Genomic DNA, 22,474 nt, shown 5'->3' with positions numbered 1-22,474 from the left:
ATCCCTCCGTTTGCCTGTTGCTTCAAATTATAGGTAGTCAAGGCAACAAGTCTGAATGGTGGTGGTTCCCAAAGTGTGTTCTAAGGAACCCCCCAGGGGTTCCCCCACAGTTCTTCGGAAGTCGTTCTGAAGTCAGAACGACTTAAAAGAATAATTCTTCTAAGATGTTATTTTTTCTTCTCATTTTTTTTTTGTAAGTGTACAGGGGGATTTTACAGAAACTCCATGACATGATTAAACCATGCACTAAAAAAAACAAAACAACGCACTGAACGGAGACCCAGACATGAGAAAGCAGCTGGCTCCTCTTGTGATCGTCAAAGTCATTCTTTCGACCATTGTGTTTTGAAAGTACAGTTATTTCTCATGAAAAAGTAGGAAATGAACATCCACATCTCGAGGGTTGATTGATTTCTAACGAATTGATTACATCCATTTTGGGATTTCTGTTTTGTTGTCCGGTTCGATAAATATGGACAGGTAGAATCCACGTGAACAAAGCTCAGCTCTTGGTCCTCCGTGTGTTTTAAGAAAGTCAGGAAATCCTAGGACCAAAATATTTGAGATTCGCTGCGGTGCGTGACGTTGTTATAAACAAAAGTGGAAAATCTGAGCAGAATGTAGGGAAAGAGTAATTCTAGAGCATACATTTTTAACAAACAACACGTTGCCTCTAAGGAGCAGGAATGGGTCCTCGGGGAGTGAAAACATCCTATTCATTTTAATGTATAAAGCAGAGATGTACGTACAGAACGTGGATATATGGTGCAAATGTAGTGCTAAAATTTCATGGGAAGATGATTATGGGGAAAAAATGCTTAAAAAGGTAGAAAGGAGAAAATTTCCAATCTTGTAAAGAGAAGCCAATTTTCTTGTTTTCAGCTTGCGTTGTCTACTCTAAAAGTGGTGGTTTTTGTTTTTTGGGGTGTGTTTTTTTTTTGGTCCCTGTTGTTTCAAAGAGATGTTTTGGGATACCTACCCTACCATCTATCTTTGTAAGACTCTTAATGTATTCTTCTAGTTTGAGGGAATTCCCCCACTGGGTTATGATTATGTTTCTTGGTAGACAGAAAACGAAATACTATAAACGTGGATTGTTTAAAAAAATTATCTTTAGGGAAAATAACCGCAGGCCCCCATAGCAGGGTTGAGACAAGTGTTCGTGTGCTGCTGTGTTTGACACGTCTTGTGGTTGTGGGGAATTTCCGCGCGTGTGTGATCCCTTCCAAGTGGAAAGTAGGATGCTTTGTGTTTCTTCCTTAGATTTGGTTCAAGCGTAAAGGTAGTCCACTTTTTGGGGCCCTCGAAGCCATGGAACTACAAATACAACCCACAGACGGGCTCGGTGTTGGAGGAGGGCTCCGGGTTGGCCAACCAGCACCAGACGTCCTTCCTTAACCTCTGGTGGAAAATCTACCAGCACAGCGTCCTGCCTCTTTACAGCAACTTCCGGGATGAGGAAGAGCGCATGTCTCCAGGACACTCCGTAAGCGGGTGACACCCTCTAGAAGCGGGAGCTGAGGATGGGTATACACTCTGCGTGATCGAATCGATACCCGGTGTCCTTTCCAGACATGCTCCCTTCTGTTTCTACGTGCTGGGTTTCGTAAAGGACGCCAAAGATAGAGACGCCCTGGTTTGTTTCTTTCTGGCTCAAAATCATGAATGTTTAACTAGCCAAAATGTGGCCGTGATTTAGAGGGTTGGTGCATAAAGGGAAAGAGCCACTCGTAGCTAAGTGGCTGCGGATGGTTGATTACCGTGTTGTTCAGGGAGACGCTTGCCAATTTACATCATCAATTCAAGTAGCTCTTGAAGGGCTTTGCTGAAGAGGATTTTTGAAACTCCTGATGGATACCGATTTGACTTTTTTATAAATGTAATGGTAACCCTTCGTGCTCTAAATACTCACATTTGTGTAGTTAGTCTACTATGGATAACACCTGCCGTGCAAACGACCTCTTGAAATTCGGTTCCAGAAAACTTCGTGACCTGATCATTGTTTACCAGGACGTGTCTGAGTACCGTACGGTCAATCACCAGCCACTGCATTGATGGGAAATGGAAGAGAATCCATACTTTGGTCTTGGCCACGGTTTTTGTTGGGTGGAATTAGGTGGTGCTTCTCTTTGGAAGGACTACGTTTCTCCCATCGTTTCTCACGAGGGAGTAAGAGTTTATCTGTGTTTGTGTTACCACTTATGTTCTGCTGGGTGGTTCGCTAGGCATCAGGTTGTATGGGAAGGAAATGAAGACGTAGAGTCAGGCAGTTCTGGGAAATAAGGCATTGAGAGCAGTCTAGGAGATGTGTGCTGTGTGGTGGTTCTCACCAGAATGGTGGCAGCTTCCTGGAGGACCACCTGTCACCTGTTTTATCAGAGCTTACCTTGTGAGTTGTCACGTGGACAGGAGGCCTACGGCCCTGGGGGCTCTCTGTGTCGGACCAGGGGTGTGGGACTGCTTCCTCTTGTTTCCAGAGCGCCAGGCTCTGTGCACGGCCAGCTCAGAACATGGATAGGTTGTTTATAAGTCTGTGTGCTTTCGTGGGCAGGCTTCTGTTTATTGAGTGCAGATGATAGGGTTCAGGAGCTCTGGCCATACAGAGGACGGGATGGGTCCTGGGGTCCCCAGGGCAGCCAGAGAGTTAAAAAGATGTAAGGAGGACTTAACAAGTGCATCCATCTTTCTGCAGGCTGACATCGGGGAGCCGTGTACAAAACCAGCGGTGGGGTCCAGCCAGCCTTGGCCTGCTGAGGGCCCTTCAGAGCAGACTGTGGTCACGGATGACACCCCACCCTCACCCAAGGGATGCCATTCGGAAGACGTAAGTACCCGGCCTCCGCACAGGTGTGCCTGGAGAATCAGAGAATCAGACGCTGGCTCCGCAAGGAGACAGAGCTGAGAGCCTGCTCCCGGGGCTCCCGGGGAGGGAGAGGGCATGGCCCCATCTGCAGTCTGCTCTGGCTTCGAGGGGCTCCTGTGTTCATATAGATCATTGCACCATGACCTGTGGGGTACATCCCACCAACATGTGCACGTCCTAATTCTGGGAACCTAAACATGTTACCTTATCTAGAAATAGGGTCTTGGCAGGTGTGGTCAGGTTGAGGACCTCCAAGGAATGATACTGGGTTTTTTAGGTGGGCTCTGTGTGGTCACCAGGGTCCTCTTATGGGGGAGGCAGAGGGAGATTCGCTGATAGAATGTGACGTAGAAGAAGAGGCCAGACAGAGATGGGGAGACGCTAGTTCTGCTGGTGTTGGGGGAATGTGGCCACAAGCCAGGGCTGCAGGGGCCTCAAGAAGTGGGAAAAGGCCAGGAGATGGACTGTCTGCAGAAGCCGCCGGAAGGAACTCACCCCTGTGCACACCTTGACTTCAGCCCAGTGACCCCCATGTTGGACCTCTGACCTCCAGAACTGCAAGGTGGTCAGTCTGCGTTGTTTGAAGTCACCCAAATAGGCAACAAATGTGGGCATTTGTCACAGCAGCTACAGGAAGCTAAGACACACCCTGAGAACAGGTATTGGGTCTCATCCTGATATTGCGGGGTCCCCAAACTTTAATGTTCAAAAGGTGTTGCTTGCATCTCCCTTGAACCCAGCTGCCAAGTCACGTGGTGCTACGTCCGGAGAGCTTTTGCCACGCCCCTGATGCGAATATGACTTGGAGACGAATGTTGACCCATGTGCTCATTTCTACTGAGGCTGGGCCTGCTGAATTCCCGTCCTTGGAGAAGAAAAAGAGTACCGCATCTGATCTGCAGAGGGGTAACACCAAATGAGGCTGTAGTTTCTCCATCCCCGATTTCTAAGCAAATACATTGGAATAATGTCCAGTGTTTAAAGATCTCTGAATTTGAATCCTCACATTGAAAGGCATTTTTATTCCCTTCACTTCTCACCAGAATTATTAGGAGTTTGTCGTTGTGGCTGGGGATGGATCTCAGGAGTGGGTCATGGGACGTCGTATTTTTCTGTGTGCTTCACACGGGTTTGGGAGAACTGTGTCTCATTGATTGGGAGCAATCGATGTTTAAATTTTAGCAAACGTGTCTGTGGACAGCACTCGATTCTTTATTATAATTTGGAACAAATTACATTGTCAAGTTGTTAATAGCCTTTGAGTTTGAATTTCACATCAACCGAAACAAATTGAAAAGACCCTCCGGTTTGTACAGTAAAAACAGTGGTAGTAGAAAGGGAGCATTTCCCGGTTTCTCATTTCTCCTGATGGTACACTGAGCCCACCACAGTCTGGATGTGGCCCCAGGAAGTGCCACATGTGAGTTCAGTAAAGGCATCTGCTTGTTGCAGGAATGTGAAGAATCAGTGTGTTAAGCTCTTACACTGCGTGTACAACTGCTCCCTGTTCTGTCCCCAGGAGCCACGCCTGTAAAAAGATCTTTAAGGAAATTGAGCATTCCCACCAAATGTTGAGCAGACACTTGGACTCAGTGAAGCATTGCTCAGAAAAACCCTTTCTCCACCATGATGGCTGATTTTAATCCTTCAGCGTGGCTGGGCTACGGGACCCCCAGAGAGCTGGTAAAATGTCATTTCTGGGTGTGTCTGTGTGGGTGTTTCAGGAAGTCATGAGTGTTTGAATGGGTAGGTGGAATAAAGAAGATCCCCCTCCACAAGGTGGGTGGGCTGCATCCGAACCCATGGAGGGCTTGAATCGAACAAAAAGTAGAGGAAGGGCAGACTTACTCGGTGGCAGCTGGGACTTGGCATGAGCGTTCCTGCTTCTCCGGTCTTTGGACCCAACTGAGTATCACTACTTGCTTTCCTCGGCTTCCGTCTTGCAGAAGATCGACTGGAACTCTTCTCAGCCTTCATCATTGTACAAGCTGGTCTCTCATAATACATCCCTGTAAATCTGTAAGTCCTATTGGTTCTGTTTCTCCGGAGAGTGCTGACTCATCCACAACCCTCTTTCTAAATCCCGATGATCTCATTGTAATCGTGTTCTATCATTTGATAGTGTGTATTAGCTGTTTTCTAGCTGGGACCCAAGGATCATCACTTAAAAGGATGACCTCAAATCATTGATAAAAGCCTCTTCTCCATCACGTGGACACCACTCCATTCCCAAGGACCGCCCTCCTGTTTTAGAAGCAACTGTGGGTTCCGGATCCTTCAGCTGCTCGTGGGACCCCGTGGGTTGTCACCAGTCCTGAAAATCAAGGAGCGCAGTACAGACAGAGATTTTGCAGAAACGCTAGAAGGCTTGCAGCCCGCGGCCCACGCTATGCCCATCTCAGAAGAACCGGAACCACATTCACACTGCAACGAGCACTTCGGTTTCATTAGAACTGTCTTCTCCACATTTGGTTCATTAATTTCAATTTCCTTGATTGCTGTGGGTTTTCTTGGTTTTAACTTCATACCTTAGTTTTGGCTTCGTAATTGTTGGTGAAGATCTGACATAGACAACAGATATTGTCTTTGCGTCTGAGTGTTTACAAGCGGTGTTTCAATCCAAGCCAGCAGAGCCAGGCCCAGGGGAGCTCTTCCTGCAAGAGGGACCAGGGCTTCTGGGCAAAGCCGATGGAAAGAATCTCCATCTCAGGATGGTGTTCCCTCGATGCCTGCTGAGCTGGACACCGGCAGCTAAAGCGCACAAGTCCGCCACCAACAGCCCAGACACGGGGACAACTGGCTCCATCCACGGCAGAAGATTGTGGTGCCACTTGGGCAAGTTTGCTGTGTCCCCAAACCCTACCCCATCCTTAAGGGGCAATATTGGGGAAAGGAGGAGGGTGGGAAAAGATCCCAAAATTGGAGAAAAGTGGGTTCAGAACAAGTCCTCATACAAAAGGAGCAATGTCATTGAAAATGAAAGCCCTTCTTGTGTCCCTACAGGGACTGGGGTCTATAGATGGGACCTGGGGCTACCGTCTTGCTGCACTCAGTGGAGTCTGAGCCCAAGGCCAGGGGTCGGTAGAGGGGAGATGACTCCCCAGGTGGGTTGAATGTGTGCAGTTCAGGGTATTTAACTAGTCCTCACGAGTAACTGTGGAACTCCGATCTCTCATCTTGGTGGCTGTAATGGACTGGCCGGGCTCCAGCTCCCCTACACGCTCCCAGACGTCGAAAACATCTCCAAAGATGCAATGAATGATCTGCATCTACAGATTGCAAAGGAAGCAGCCAGAGGAGGGAACGGAATGATCCACCTGGAGATATAACTTTGGTTTTAAAGTGCTCAGAGGAAGAAGGGGTCCTCCAGGCATGCAGAGGCAACGAGGATAGGCATTCTTGTCTATTGATGTGTAATTATGACCAGAAGGGTGCCGTCTCTGAGGATCCAAGGGAAAGGGGGGTACTCAGGTATCTGAGGTCCCACTGAGCTCACTCCTCTCTGTCCTGGACACTCAGAGGAGAAGGGGCTCCAGGCAGAGTACTGTGAGCACCCCTTACGTGCATCATGTTTCCCGGGGAGGAGGACACGGATCCAGACAAGAGCTCAGGAATGGACAGCTGCTGGAGAAAGAGCTGGAGGTGGAAATGAAGCCACTTTGATACATAAATACAGACTTGACCCTAAGCAGCTGGGGGAGTTATGTTGGCAGCCCACGGCACATTGAACACTTTGCTGGAATAAAAAGAGTATAAACAAAGAAGAGTGTTTCGGGGTGTCTGCTTCATTCTTTGATCCCCTATTCCCGCCCCCTGTGTCCCCCCTTTCCATCGTACCACCCATGAATAATGCATTGTGGTGATTGACTTTTGAAGAAATCTCGGTGGCTTGACTAAAGAGGACAATGTCTCTAAAAGTGATGAAGTCCTCACCCTTTTATAAGGAAGGGAAGCATCACTAAATTCTACTCCTGAAACGAATATTACACTATATGTTAACTAACTAGAATTTAAATAAAAACTTGAAATAGAAACAAAAACAAAAAAAGGAAGGGAGGCTTTCACAGTATCTGGGGTGTAGTGCCTTATTTTGGAATTAATTATGCAGCATTGCTGCCACCTACCGGGCATGTATTGAATAATTGAGTTTGGGGCTACAATTTGGGGAGCTGGAACGCAGTCTAAAAAAGAAAGAAAAGATTATTTTCATAAATTCCTGTAAACGTACAAGAGCTGGGTCCTGAATTTGGGATCCTTATTGAAGATAGCAGCCTTCGAATGATGGCAACAGTATTGACAATTTTCAATTTTCAAAAGTAAAGCTGAATGTCTAATTTTCTTCCCATAGAAATTAATGTATTAGAGAAATAATATTTGCCATTTACTGTCTTCACAGCCAAGTGTCTTGTCCTCCAGTAGCGTGGGTGGGGAAATGTAGTTAATGAAAAGATTTGGAATGCCCTTTAGTTTTTTGAAGTTATTGGTTGTTTTTATTGTAGTTTCTTAGAACATTTTATTTTGTTTTTTCATAAAACTTTTTGTTGACGGATAACATACATGTAAAAAAAAGGGCACGTATGATACGTATACATCTTGATGCATTTTCAGAGTGAAAAAAAAAAAACCTAAATAGCCACAATCCAGATCCAGAAGCTCACCCGAAAAGACCTCTTACACCCTCCTACCCACTAGGAAATGCTATCCTGACCTTGACTCATACCACTTACCTGTGAGTGCTTTTGAGCTCCTTATAAACGGGATCCCACAGTACGTGCTTTTCGGTCTGGTCTCTTTCACTTGACATCTTCAGGAGATCCATTCATCTTGCCGAGTGAATCCATAGTTCATTCTCGTAGGCTGCCTATTATCAAATTGTAGTGAGACGTAATGTTTTGATTAATTCTAGTGTTGGTGGATACACTGCCATTTTGGGTAACGCAGGTAACTCTACTAGGAGCAACCTTATACATGCGTTTTGTTGCCTTTGCTAAGCAGTTTTGGAGAGGTTATCCTTGATGGCGGGGTCGCTAGATTAAAGGGCATGCCTGTGTACCCTTTTGCGTTAGTAGATTCTGCCAAGGATTTTGCAAGTGGTTGTACCCCTAGCAGGATATAGGGGCCCCGGTAGCTCTTTGTCTTCAGCAACCTTCCAAAGTGCCAGTGAGCACGTGGGGCATCTCCTTGTGGTTTTACTTTACACGTTTGAGATGATGTTGAGTTAACTTGCACCAATTCTTAGGTGCTTATCAAGCTTTGACTCTTTTGGAAATGCTCGTTCCAATATTTTGACCATTTTTTTCCTCCAGTGTTTCCTCTTTTTTTTTTTAAGTTAGAGTCTTAACAATGTGTATATAGTCCAGATGCCAAGTTCTTTTTCAGTGATGATATAAATACTTTCTCCTACTCTGTTCCCCTTTCAGTCCCCACGTGGCATCCTTCGAGGATAGAAGTTTATAGTGTAGCCAGGTTTTCAGATTTCCTTTATGGGTCCTATGTTTTGTTTACTCTAGGAAATCTGTCCCTAAACTAAGGTCATGGAGATAATCACCTTGGTTGTCTTACAGAATTTTATTGTTCCTGTCTTTTATAGGTAACTGTATAATCCACTTGGAATGAATGTTAGATAATGAATGAGTTTGGAGTCAACATTCATTACTGTTACATTGGGATCTATCATTAACTCAGCACAGGTTATGAATAACACCATTATCTCCCGCCTCCTTTGTCATGATTCCTTTGCCCATATGTAGATGGGTCTATTTCCAGATTCTCGATTCTTTTATTTTTCCTTTTCTTGCACTGAAATTGTCATAATTACTATGGCTTTAAAATAAGTCTCATTATGGGTCAAGCAAGTACTTCAACTTTTTTCTTCTTTCCCTGCCTCTTCTAAATCTCCTTTAAATTTCCATGTGAGTATTAAGATCAGCTTTGCAGTGTCTTGGAAAACAAAAGAAAACAAAATATTCTGGAATTTTGACTGGGATTGCATTGAATCTATAGATGGGTTTTATTTATTTTATTTTATTTTTTTAAAGATTTTATTTACTTATTTGACAGAGACAGCTGGCAAGAGAGGGAACACAAGCAGGGGGAGTGGGAGAGGAAGAAGCAGGCTCCTAGCAGAGGAGCCTGATGTGGGGCTCGATCCCAGAACGCTGGGATCACGCCCTGAGCCTAAGGCAGACTCTTAACAACTGCGCCACCCAGGCGCCCCTATAGATGGGTTTTAGAAGGATTAATATCACCGAAGTTTGAGTCTTCCGTTCAATGGACTTAGTATATTTCTACTTTTAGATCTTCTTAAATTTCTTTCAGTATGTTAAACTTTTTAGTAAAGACCTTGCATACATTTTGCTAGAGTTATTCCTGGTTTTTGGTGGGTTTTGAGGTCATGATAAATAGTGTCATTGTAAACACTAAGATTGTGCCTGGATTCTTTGGGTTATTCTACACACGCCATTACATCATCTGCAAGTGAAAAACTGTCCAGTAATTTCTTTAAATGTTGCTCATACATCTAACATGTGAGCTAGCCATTCCACTCCTAGGTATTTACTCAAGAAAAATGAATGTATATGTTCATACGAAAATAGCAGATTGCGTTGTTTTGGGTTTTGTTTTTTTTTTTAAGATTTTTTTTGAGAGAGAGAGAGAACACAAGCAGGGGGAGTGACAGGCAGTGGGAGAAGCAGGCTTCCTGCTGAGCAGGGAGCCTGACTCGGGGCTTGATCCCAGGACCCTGAGATCATGATCTGAGCTAAAGGCAGACGCTCAACTGACTGAGCCCCCCAGGTGCCCTGCAGATTGATTGGTAATAGCTCAAAACGGGACAGGACTCAAGCATCCATCAGCATGTCAAAGGATAAAGTGTGGTCCATCCATACACTGGAATCCTACTCAGTAGTGAAGAGGAATGAACTATCAATCCAGGCAGCAAAGTTGCAAAGGATAATTCTCCCGAGTCGAAGAAGCCAGAGAAACGATAAAACATACCATGAGGTTCCATTTCTGTATAATTCTAGAAAATGTTAAATAATGTACAGTGACAAACAGAAGATGAGAGTTTCCCTGGGGATGGTGGAGAAAGGAGGGAGAGATGATTATGGAAACTTTCGGGATGATATGTGTTTACTCTCTTGATTGTGTCAAAATTTGCCAATGTGTACAGTTTAGTCCAACATATAGTATGGAAATTATACTTCAAAAAAAAGCTGTTAGCAAAGCAAGACATTTAAGGTTACTATATATTCCTGGCACATCTTCCTATTGTTATGAAATATTTCCACTGACGTTTATTGCTTTGTTTTGGTTAGTACTTTCATGGTGTATCTTGTTCTTCTTTTTTCCTGTCAACCTTTCTATGTTCTTATGTTTACGGTGTAACCCTTTAAGATGTTCAGAATGAGGTTTTGTTTTCCTTTTATCCAAATAGTTTTTCCCTTTTAACTGGGGTACTTTGTTGGCATGTAATATCATAACTGGTATATTTATGTTTCAATCTGTCCCTTGGTTCGCTCTTTATTATCACCAGTCTGAGAGGTGTTTTTCTCTCTTTTTGATCTGTCTTTGGATTAATGTATTTTTAGGTATTCCATTTTAGCCTCCTTCTACATATCAGTTTTGCATTATTTTGATTATGTTTTAAATGGTTACCCAGAGATTCCAATTCTCATTCCTAACTTAGACATAATGTAATATATTTAGGACTTCGCCACTTCCGGGAAATAGAAGAACTCCAGAAGGCTCTCAGACTGTTCATTTCCCTCCGCGGTTGTTCTCTTGTTGTCTATTTTAATTCAATAGCTACTTTACCCAGGCCAAGTTCACTTAGCTATATCATTTTATTCTCATTCCATATTTCATTCTTTCTGTTAATACTTGTCTTCTCCCCAAAAAACTGCGTTTATTATTCCTTTTAATTCAGGCTTCATGCTGAAAAGTTCCCTCCATTTGTATATCTGAAAATTCCTTTCTTGAACCTTCATTTGGGGCCATATTTTCCTGGATGTAGAATTCTCACTTGGGAGTTCTTCTTACAAGGGCATCTTGACGATGTTGTCTGTTAATCTTCTGACTTTCTCTACAAATTCAGTAGCTTGAGTCTGTATTCCTTTTGCCCATTCTGGCTCTCTCGGTCTCCCTCTTTCTCTCTTTCCCTCTCCCCACTCTCCTGTCCTCTTGTAATCCTAATTACACCTTCAGTACGACTTGTTACCATGTTTGCTATATCTGTGACTCCCTTCTCTTAATTTTCCTCCTGTCTATCCATGCTTCATTCTACCGGCCTATTTTCGTTAACCGATCTTCTCTTTGGTTGCATTTAATCAGTTGTTAAACCCACGTCCTGAACACTTAGTAAAGACCTTGCAGTGATTGTGTTTTTAACCCCAATAAACATCAACATTTAATAGGACCGTTTCCACACTTTGTGGAAATGCGCCAACTTGTCCCTTTATTTCATTTAAAGTATTTCTTACACTTGGTTATGGTCCGTGTCTGATAAATCATAGAGCTGGATTTCATGTGGATCTGTTCTTGGGGTTTGATTCTGTTTTTCCTCTTGCTTTTCATTCATTTGGTCTTGTCTGCCTCTGTGCTAGTTGATTTTTGATATGACACAACACATTGCATGTGAAAAAATTGCAGGGATCACTGGGAGCTCTGAATCATATTATCATCATTCAGAGAGCATTGCTTTTTTTTCCCCCCCGGAGGGAAGTTTTCATAGAGGTGGTTTGCCCACACCCTGTGCGAGGTTGACCTGGTGTGAAATTGGGCTTCTGTTTTGTAAGAGCTGCTCTATTTCTGGTCCTTCTTGTAGTGTGGTCCCTCGTGAAGGCTTGTGGTGTTCAGAAGGTCCCTCCTGAATACCTCATCATTTATGGGTTCCTCAGCCTCATAGCACTGCCAGACTGCTCAGATTCTTCCTACAGCCCCTTGGTTGCCTCAAGGGGGAATAAGATGCCAGTGCTTTATTATATTCCTATCACAAGCAGAACTCCGCCTGCCCACATGATTTCTGCAGTGTGTTTGCAGGGACCATTGGGAAATGCGTCAATGTTCTCTAGCCTCTTTGGCAGACAGTGATTAGGTTAGTCTTGCAGAAGCCTTTGGACCATTTATGGCCCCCAGCCTGTGGGCTCAAGCTTGCTTCCTGACCATGAATTGATTAGGCTTTCTGTATGACAATCAGTCCCAAATAGGTAAAAATCTATGTCTATGTCCCAGTCAGCCGTGGTGGCAAAGTCATGCTGGATTCCATGCAGTCACCAGGGGGTCCAGGATCCTCCTGTAGGTGTGGTCCAAGTTCTTCTAGGGTGTCCCTTGTCCCCTGTGGCTCTCTGAGAGAGAATTAGGCTGTCCTGCTGAAGCCAGCCATCGCACACAATGCATTATTTTATCTCCTCTGCACCTGGAATGATCTTAGCTAAGGACCATCCTTAGAAGCACTGAGAAAATAGTCACTCGAATTGCTTTCTGTAGGGGTTTGCTTCCTCGTGAGACCCCGGTTGAAACAGGTTGGAGGGATCTTCCTCTTCACCTGACCTGTGAGTAAAGAAGGTAGGAAAAGCGTATCCCACGTCAGTGGAAGTGAGTCACATCGCATCTCAGTGGTGTCAGTGAGAAGCTGTCACGTGGCTCCACTTAGGTACACAGAAGACAGGGGCACGTGAGCCCAAGACAAAGGAGCAGATGCAGGAATTGGTGAGCCTGGCACCGTCTGCCCCACACCTGTTCCTTGTCATGCTGCCTTTGTGTCGTGGAGGCAAACAAAATAGATTGGGTGTTTTCAGACATTTGCAGGACGGATATCCTAATTTTCTTTTCTTTCTTTCTTTATGACAGACAATAGGGTGGCCTGAACTTGACACATCCGCTGGAGTGAGGTGTGACCCATTGTCGCCACCCTCCCCCCAATGTGCAGACTCCTCAGGGACCCAGACCACCTCGGTACACCTCATTTATACTCCTTACGCACATCCGCGGCTCCTACTGTTGTTCTCTTGGCCTGTCTTTGTCCATCGAATACCAAAGAAGATGCCCCATGCTTTTCTTCTTCATCCCGTGATCCTTCTGAACGGTTTTCCCAACCCTGAATACATGTGTGATTAGTCTATACAGGACCTGGGTGTCTGTTCAGATTTCTGGTAGTCATTTGGTTAGCCCATTTTCCTTCAGGGAGAATCAAAAATGGCAAAGGTGTAACATCACCATGACATATATGTTCCCTTTAAAAAAATTTTTTTTGGTAGGATTTTGGACCCATGTTTAATATCAGTATGGTAGGATTATGAGTCCTACTCGTTTCTGCAAATTTGCCCTCATGAATCTGGGCTTTTGCTACCATGCATCACCAGCAAATTGAGGTCAGACTCTGCTGTGCTCGTTGAGACACGAGCTTAGTAAAGTGTGTGCATGGGCATTTGGTATAAACTGTCGTCAACCCTTGAGCGACTCAGGGTTGAACTGCATGGGTCCACTTACATGTGGAGTTTTTTCGATTAATACAGTATGGTACTATAAATGTGTTTTCACATCTTGTGATTGACTTAATCACACTTTCTTTTCTCCAGCCTACTTTATTGTAAGAATACAGGCTATGATATATAGAATGTGTAAGATATGTGTTGATCGACTTTTTATGTTATTGCTAAGGCTTTCGGTCAACAGTAGGCTATTGGTAGTTCAGTTTTGGGGGACTCAACAGTTATACTTGGATTTTTGACTGTGTGTGGGTCAGTACACCTAACCCCACGTTATTCAGGGGTGAATGGTAATCGAATCCCTGTCTGAAAAATTAGCTTTGGTACATTCCATAAACACTTGCAGCATCTCATCTTGTGTGAGAAACGGTGGGTGTCAGGGGAGAAGGTGGAAGTGGGGAAGCCCCCCTTTCTAGTCTTTGCGGAAAGGGCCGTTTGGCATGGCATGTTCCTTTGATCTTATCCCCCCCGCCCCCCGGCAGAGTTCTCTGTCCTTGTGGTGGAAACTGTAGTCGCCTGAAGCCGTCCGCAGACTAACGATGGAATGGTTATGTTTCTAGCAGCTCGCGGATAAAGCAGAAGGTGGCCCACCTGTGGAAACCTTGGAACCAAGCCAGGAGCCCCCTCTGGATGTCACCGGGGACCCCAGTCCTCAGGATGCTTTGGAGGTGGTACCCTCATTGTCCTGTCTGGCACTCCTGCTGGATGCCGTCCACTATCACGGGGGGCCGCAGTCCTCACGTACCTACCGCTACCTCAATGTCCGGCCTGACTTGGTTGAAATAAGACTCTGCCTGCCTCTCTTGGTGCTTCTGATGCGTCTTTCTCCTTTCCCGCGTTTGCCTGGGGTGCTTGGTCACTTTCTTTCCCGTCCTTACTCATCACGGCCTTTCTCTCTTTAAACGCTCTTCGCAAAAGTTAATTGACGTTCAGGGGCTTTGCTGTTCTTCTGTCCGGCGGGCGATCAGGGAAACGCTTGCCCAGCGAGCTGTTGTCGCAAATGAAGAGGGTAAAAGCAAAAACAATCTGGGGGTAAATGTTTGGAGCCAAATGGAGCATGCCATGCTTTCCTTCCTCTTCCAGATGTCCTTGTCTTAAATTTCCTTCTTTCCGCGGAAACGCTGAAAGAAAGTAATTGCAAAAAAAAAATTTTTTTTTTTTTCTAACAGCGATTGAATGACACCTTTTGGTCTTTAAGAAATAGTTAATATGGCTCTAGAGCCAGCATTGGGTGTCTGATAAGTTAGTATGCAGCGTGTGTCTGTTTGAGTGGCTGTTAGCAGAATATGATAGCCTGGGGGGGAGGGGGCTTATGCACATAGTGCATTTTTTTCTCACACTTCTGGGGACTGGAAGTCCAAGCTCAAGGTGAGACCTGCTTCCTGGTTCATAGACCTGCATCTTGTTGCCATGTCTTCACCCAGAGCAAGGGGCGAGGAAGCTCTCTGGGGTCCCTTTTATAAGGACACTCATCCCATTCATGGGGGCTCCAGCGTCATGACCAAAGCACCTGCCAAAGGCCCGCCCTCCTCATACCATCCTATGGGGGTTCGTATGAATTTGGGAGGGACACCGATATTTAGTTTATAACAACATTTGCAGTATGGTCATCTATATAATACCTACGTTAGTCTGCACGACGCCTTTACTAGAATGTACTGCTGGAGAAAACGTGTACGCTTTTTCTCCCTCTTACTTTGTCAGAGTCGTAAATGCCAAACGCACCATTTTGAACCGTTGGCAAGTTCATTACCTTCTCTGATCCATGAGGTGGAGACGGGGGTGCCCACCTGGGAAAGTGGGAGGTGGGGGTGGGGATTAGACCCAGCAGCGGTTGGGAGGAATCTGTGATTGTGCCTGGCTCGTACAGATTACCGCCAGCCCTTCCACCAGCGCTGCTCCCAGCGGATGGCTCCTGGGGAGGGAGCGTCATGAGCGCCCAGGAAAGAGGCGCTCCATGACTTGGACGCTTAACTGGGGCACGCTGACTTTCTCCTCCACTATGTGTCTCTACTGTGGATAACCCTCGCTGTTCAGTATGATACCGTGTGTCATCAACCCAAGGTTGTCGGGCGATACTGTACTGTGTGCGCTGTGGGTCCTGTTCATTCCAGAAAGTTTTCGCTCCCAGACATGCACTGAGCCCGAATCCAAGCTCTTAGAGGAAAGGAGGGCTAAGGTCTCACGGAAAATCATTGTTTTTGAACTCTTGCTATTGCCTTGGCCAATAGGATGGCAATGTTTGAACGCGATGTACGGGAACAAGGGTGGAAAACAGAACGTTATCCGTACAAACTCTTCAAAGGCACTGTTGTAAATAATCAGAGTAGAAAGTCCCATAGGCCCAGTGGCTTTGAAATTCTAATTTCACCATCTGGCATCTGGTATCATCTCACTGACACACACAGCATCTGGGGAACAGCTGAGTGTCACCTGTAGGGTGCGTGTGTGTGCGTGTGTGTGTGTGTTATCAGCACATGCATATTTTTAGACCTCTCTTTCTAATCCATGGGAAGAAATCTTTAAAGCAAATGTATTTACTACGTTTGTTGACCCATTTGAGTGCCGAACGAAAGGTTCGTGTGCGTGCGTGTGTTTGCACATGTGTGTGTTTATATATTCTCTCGTATTTTGGCTTTAAGAAGATAAAAACCCTGCCATTTGCAAACAGAAAACCACTGGGGTTATTATTTAAATGGTTTTGGCGGGCTGTCCAAACTACTATAGGTTTTATTCATGTAAGGTGAAATTTTCTTGATTTCATGTAGTTTCATTATATACGGTGATACAAAGCATTGAGGTTTCGGGTGGGTGGAACCATCAGATCGGTACAGGTGTGTGTGCAAAATGGTTTAGTGGTAAAAAATAAAACACTTCTTATGAAAAGGTGAGCACACGTACAGTGATATTTTATAAGATTTCGCACAATGTGGCCAGGAAAAGCGTCTTAGAAGAGTATTATATTAAACTCCACGTATTTTGTTCAAAAGAACGGAGGTTCGTTTGTAGAACTCGTCCTTAAACCGGATACCGTGTTATGCCAGTGATGGCTCCGAAAACCTTCTCCTGTGTGTTTGTCCTCCCTAGGTTGACCTGGCCATGTCTGTTTTTGAGATTTCCATCGAAGAGAAGGTCAAGGAGCTGAGTCCCGAGGAAGAAAGGAGAAAATGGGAGGAGGGACGCATCGATTACATGGGGAAGGATGCCTTCGCCCGCATCCAGGAGAAGCTGGACCGGTTTCTGCAGTAACCCGAGGGGTCCCATTCCGTCGCATGTGGTTAGGCAGTGTTCTGTTGCATGGTCCGTGAATGCGGACATCTCCTCCAGGCCCTTCGAAGGGAACAGGTGTCCAACTATGTGCCTCTATTTATGGCTGACCAACTTGAGTGCCTCACAAAAATAAGGTAGACCATAAAAAACCCAGCTTAAAGCCCCCCTACCCCCTGTGCCCTGCTGATCCAAGCTACCCATGCCTTCTCGGCTTCCCTGAGACATCAGTTCTTCTCAGCAAACGGGAGCAGGGATAAACTTCTGGTAGACCCTTGCTCATGTTCTCTGGTCCTGCTCCAGGGAGCTCCGGGTTGCTCTCTTGGGCGGGTGCTACCATCGCTACCCCACGTAAGGTTAGACGTCACTGCAGATTCTCTTCTGCCCCTAAGCTAATGATACTGGTATATGTATTCAGGACCTCAGGAAGCCTCGACGTTGGAAAGTCCTTTCCTTGAGGACTAGGTAGATGTTCAGACATCTTGAGGGTGACTCTCCAGTAGGCTTCACGGAGCACGTCTGAGCAGCACTACAGCTCTGGTTTCTCTTCTGCAAAACCCAGTGGGACTGCCAAGTGCCGTTGGCGGATGCCCGGTTTGGGAAACGCCGGAGGTAATGCGGAAGGGAGATTCTAGCTGGCTTGGGAGACGGAGCGTCTTCTGGTTGGGAAGAACCAGGGGTTTACTCCAGGTGGTTCTGACGACCCGTCACTCACACTGACAGAGCCTGGAGAGGCTCTTTGTGTAGAGACAGATCCGTTTGCAGTCCATCACCCTGGACCGCGCTCTGCTGGATATCACTACCTCAGTCCTAAATAATGAGTCGAGTCACCGTGTTCTCCAGACCATTTCAACATGGCTGTTTTGGGGAGAATGCTCAGTTTTATGAGACTGGATGCTTTATTCTATGAGAAATCCTCATCTTCAGAAGTATCCTAATTTTGTGAATTCATGCAGTGTGTTGGAACGGCGCACAGGGTCACTGCTCGTGGCCACCAGCATTATTAAAAACGGGCGCCACTGTGCAAGAGAGGGAAATGTGGTTTCTTATGAGTTAGAATGCTTTGTTTTTCGTGCACACAGTGTGGAACAGCGAAGGGTTTCGTACAGACAGGTTTGGACCACGGCGTGATGGCTATGCTGGAACTTGGTGGGTGCGTTTGGCCACATTGTACGTCATGCCAAGCCGCTGAGCCCTTGGGTAAGGGAATCTGGGGGAGTGCGTGACGTTAGTTGTGGTGTGAGCTTTTGCAAGAAGTGAGTTACGGAGGGGTGGTTTCCTTTACGTGCGGGTGGCTAATGGTCTGCGGTCTTGACTGGACATCATACATTCGATGCTTCCAGAGCTGCGTGAAGACAACCATATGGGTATAGCCTTACAGAGATTGAGTTGGGATGGTAACGAACCATTAGAGTAACACTATAAACTTGTTCTGGGGAAAGACCGTGGGTGCTGGGTGCTGTGGTGTTGGGTTATGAAAAACAGGAGCCTGGGTCTGACATACTTGAGAAGAAGAAGTCTAGGTGACAAATCTTTGAGTCTGGTTCAGCTTCTGTGGGGAAGAGAATTCCTGTTTCTGGACAGTGGTTCAATGGCTTAAAGTGTCTGTTCAATACAGACTTTTGTTATGCATTCTGGTCTGTATCTTCTGATTTGAATGGATGCTGATGCACTTTGATTAAAATTTTAAAAGAGCGACATGGTGTCCCTTCTGGTGTGTGTTTGTGTGTGTTCTGAGCCATCAGTATAATATTTTATATGTAACAGAGGGAAGGGACGTGAGTGTCTGTCCTACAGTAAATTTAAATCACTATTTTTTTCAGAATTGCTCGTAGCACTAAAATGTGTAGAACTGTTTACTTCTCACTGTATGAAATTCCCTAAGGTCTTTCTAGGGAAGGTACCCATTTCCCAGCACTGTTTTTCAATGTCACACATTCATTCATTCAATCCATCTATCCATCCATCCATCTTCCAGTCACTCATCCATCCATCCATCCATCCATCCATCCTTCCATCTACTTATCCACCCACCCTTTCATCCATCCATCCATCCATCCATCCATCCATCCATCCATCCATCCATCCATCCATCCATCCATCCATCCATCCATCCATCTATCCATCCATCCATCCATCCATCCATCCATCCATCCATCCATCCTTCCATCTACTTATCCACCCACCCTTTCATCCATCCATCCATCCATCCATCCATCCAAACATCCATCCATCCATCCATCCATCCATCCATCCATCTTCCAGTCATCCATCCATCCATCCATCCATCCATCCATCCATCCATCCATCCTTCCATTTACTTATCCACCCACCCTTTCATCCATCCATCCATCCATCCACCCATCCATCCATCAGCCCATCCTTTCATCCAAGCACTCACCCACCCACTCATCCATCCACTTATCTACCTATCATACCTCTTTTCATCCATGTATCCATACATCCGTCCATCCACCCATCCTTTCATCCATCCATTATCCACCCCTATTCATCTATCATCCATCATCCATCCACCTATCTGCCTATTCATCCATCCAGTCAACCAACCACTCACCCACCCATCCATTCATTCATCATCCATCTATCCATTATCTACTCATCCACTCATCATACTTCTGTTCATCCAACTGTCCATCCACTCATATATCCATCCATCCATCCATCCACCCACCCATCCAGCCATTTATCCGTCCTTCCACCCAACTACTCATCAATCCATCCATCCATCATCTACTTATGCATCCATCATACCTCTATTCATCCATCCATCCATCCTTCCATCCGTCCATCCATCCGTCCATCCCATGGTTATTGAATTCTCTGTATGGCAGGCACTGTGACATGTACTTATTCAAAAAATGAGTAGTTCAGAACACTCTGAGGGTTTCTCAATAACATCCGTGTGAGAGGTATAATACCTTACCTGAATAAGGCCAATGCCAGAAACTGTGCTGGGTAAGGTCAGGACTACACAATTGTATAAGCTGAGTCCCCAAGAGGTATGATTTGACCTGTACTGTCACTAATATGTTGGTACATAAAAGGTGTGTGTGTGTGTGTGTGTGTGTGTGTGTGTTTTGTTTTTTTACACTTTAGTTCTAGAAATATTTTCCAATTATTATTTGGGGACGGGAGGAAATGCCCTGCGGGGAGAAGCACCTGTAGATAGAGTGACTTTGTGGGGCGGGCGAAGGGGTGTAGATATAGACAGAGTATAATATAGTGCCTGGGTCGTATCTTGCTGAACCCATTGTTTGGTACTTGAATGCCCATGAACAGCTCGGTGCCGATGGGTTTTGGCGGGACTGCAAACAAGTTGACGCAGAACGGGGTTTCTTTCTGGCAACCGCTCCTGAGTTAGGAGATGCCAACCAATTATCCTTGGATGTGCTTATTAGTCATTGTTACCGTCTTTAGGAAAATGCACATCTTTTTCCCACTTTTTAGAGTGTTTGTCTCTTTGTTATGGAGTCGTATCCATTTGGAAATGTTTTTCTCCCCATCGGCTTATCTTTTCCTTTTCTTCATGGTGCTCGTTGAAGCACACAAGCTGTGAGTTTTGATAAACTCTTCATTTATTGAGTTTTAGAAAGTCGATCAGGCTTTGAGTGTCTTACCTTTGAAAATCTCTTCCTAATCCCAGAGGACAAAGCTTTTGCCCGGAGTTTTGTGGGTTTTTTTTTTTTTTTTTTTTCCTGATTGTTTCTGCAGATTTTCTCTTTTACGTTTAGGTCTCTGGTGGATTTGGCATTCGCTCTCAGGCATGGTGTGAGAGGTTAAGGGTCTAAGTGTGTGTGTTTGCATGTGAATAGCCAACTGTGCCAGGGAACCCCCCTTGGATGTTTAACAGGCTGATCTGTGGGGCCCGCCAAAGCTGACCGTGTCCTGCAAACGTTCCCTAGTTTGGATATTCGAGTGCACACCCAGGCCCCTCAGAGCCTATGCACACTCACGCAGAGCTTGCGATAAAGGCATGGGAGAGGAGGGCAGCCAGAGATGGGAGCTGGCAGGCAGCCCTGGGGTTCAGCAACAGCCCCTGCAAAGCTCCCCATTTGCTGAGCCTGCAGACGGAGCACCGAGGTCTGTGGGCGGAATCTCGGTTTCGAGCTGGCTCAGAGCAGGCCGTGGAGGGGAGGGGTCTGTCTTGCCTGCGGGGAGCACTGAGTTCAGCCACAGCCCGTCTAACCGGTTACGCCAGTTGGCCTATGTTTCACTGCAAGTAAAGACACAGAGCCCTGGAGATAAGATCAGGCTTGTGCAGTCTGGTGGTAAATCAGCTCGGCTCTGCAGGGACCCCTGGAGTGCTTCCTGCTTATCACCATCCTGGGGCTCGGCGGCGCCTCCTTCCCTGGTGGGTCTGCAGGCAGCCCCCTTGCTCCGGCGTCTTTCCCCATGTCCCTCCCACCCCCCTCCCTGCTGCACGTCTGATTTTCTGAGTTGGTTTTGCATTTAATATATATATATATAGAGAGAGAGAGTTGGAGGTTTCACTCAACAAGACTCTTGAACGAGAAGCAGACAAGAAAGTCATAAAAGATGGAAAAAAAAAAAAGGAAGGGGAAAAAAAGCCCAGAAGGAGGTTTCTTGCAGAAATTCCAGAGGCTTCTAAGCCATCGGGAACGTCTAAATTTGCTACATAAGTAATTTAATTTGGCAATGAAGCGATACATCAAAGACCTTGGACAAGTCATGGTAAAGGCTGTCTCACCTTTAGGCTGATGAGATTAACCTGATTCTACCCCCTCCCCCCCTCCCCCGCAGGTATGTGCCCACTTAGTGCATTTCTCAATTCTTGGTTGTTTCTATGGATGGAAGCAGGAGTCCGGGTTAGGACATCTGCAGAATCCCCTTCACAGGGGCTGAGTTAGCTGGGAGGAATGCACTTCTTCCTGCAGCCTGGAATGGCTGTGGGGTCGCTGGAGCGGCTGCAGCCATCCTGAGGCCATGAGGCAGAGGATGGTGGAGCTTGGCATTGCAAGGAGGCTGTCAGCCTGGGGTTGCATTCCACCAAGAGAGAAGACACCCTTCCCTTGTTAATGGCATTTATTCCCCATGTCTGTTACTAGCAGCCCAAAGTAATTTCTACCAAATAAGATGAGGACACAGAGGCGGTGAATGTAATGTGTGGGGTTGAATCAGCCGCTTGAGATCAGTGAACCCTCCACACCAGACACGGAGCTGTTTTATGTTTGCTCCGTCAGCTGAAAAGAGTAGGCTGCAATATGTCTGCCTGCCCTTTTGTAAGGCTGTCCACGGACCCAGGAAAACCCCAGGTATGCTTTAAGATGAATGGGTACAAAAATGAGACATTGGCACCGTGATAACTCCCGAGCTTTAGAAGAGGGTCAGGACCGGGGGCATTACTGGGTGTCCGCTGGGATGGTCTTATGTCACAGATGAGAAAGTTGAGACCCACTGCCTGCCCACGACATGCTCCCCAAGAAAGGGAAACCCAAGCTAAGCTTTTCGGTGTGCCCGTTCTCCCGGGTCCCCTGTCACAGTCCTGGCATTGGGGGGAGCTGTGCTTCTCTCCTTTAAATATTTATTTCGCAACTTTATGGGGGTAGAACTGACCAATAAAATTGTATGTATTTATGGTGCACAGTATGATGATTTGATATACGTATCCATGGTGAAATGGCCACCCCAGTGAAGTGAATTAACACAGCCATCACTTAGGGCAGCGATCAGCTTCAAGGTAAATGGTGACAATACCTGACATCTCCTCTCTTAGCATATTTCAAGGATCTAATACGTGGGATCTAGTATTAGGAACTAGAGTCACCGTGCTGATCGAGAGGTCTCCAGAACGTGGGTGCCCTCTGGACGCCCTCTC

At 45.9% G+C, this 22,474-nt stretch overlaps 1 protein-coding gene and 1 long non-coding RNA gene across 6 annotated transcripts in view; both read left to right on the top strand.

The window, feature by feature from the left end:
* Positions 1-18,315, top strand: part of GYG2 (glycogenin 2) — a 35,224-nt gene extending 16,909 nt beyond the window's left edge. For 2 of the 5 annotated variants that reach the window (XM_040634834.1, XM_040634839.1), the window contains exons 7-11: positions 1,264-1,486; positions 2,693-2,824; positions 12,713-12,817; positions 13,911-14,018; positions 16,438-18,315. In XM_040634834.1, the coding sequence (XP_040490768.1) occupies positions 1,264-1,486; positions 2,693-2,824; positions 12,713-12,817; positions 13,911-14,018; positions 16,438-16,599 (730 nt within the window). In that variant the 3' untranslated portion in view covers positions 16,600-18,315. The remainder of the gene's footprint in view (positions 1-1,263; positions 1,487-2,692; positions 2,825-12,712; positions 12,818-13,910; positions 14,019-16,437) is intronic. The other 3 variants (XM_040634844.1, XM_040634853.1, XM_040634851.1) reach the window with 3 other exon arrangements.
* Positions 2,849-6,632, top strand: LOC103666301. Its single transcript, XR_569462.1, has 2 exons — positions 2,849-3,769; positions 4,383-6,632. It is a non-coding gene; the product is annotated as an uncharacterized LOC103666301 (long non-coding RNA).
* Positions 18,316-22,474: the final 4,159 nt, after the last annotated feature.

The sequence above is a fragment of the Ursus maritimus genome (genome assembly GCF_017311325.1).
Source record: "Ursus maritimus isolate PB19 chromosome X unlocalized genomic scaffold, ASM1731132v1 scaffold_X1, whole genome shotgun sequence".
Classification (NCBI taxonomy): Eukaryota; Metazoa; Chordata; class Mammalia; order Carnivora; family Ursidae; genus Ursus; species Ursus maritimus.
This window is presented reverse-complemented; position numbering and strand designations above follow the sequence as displayed.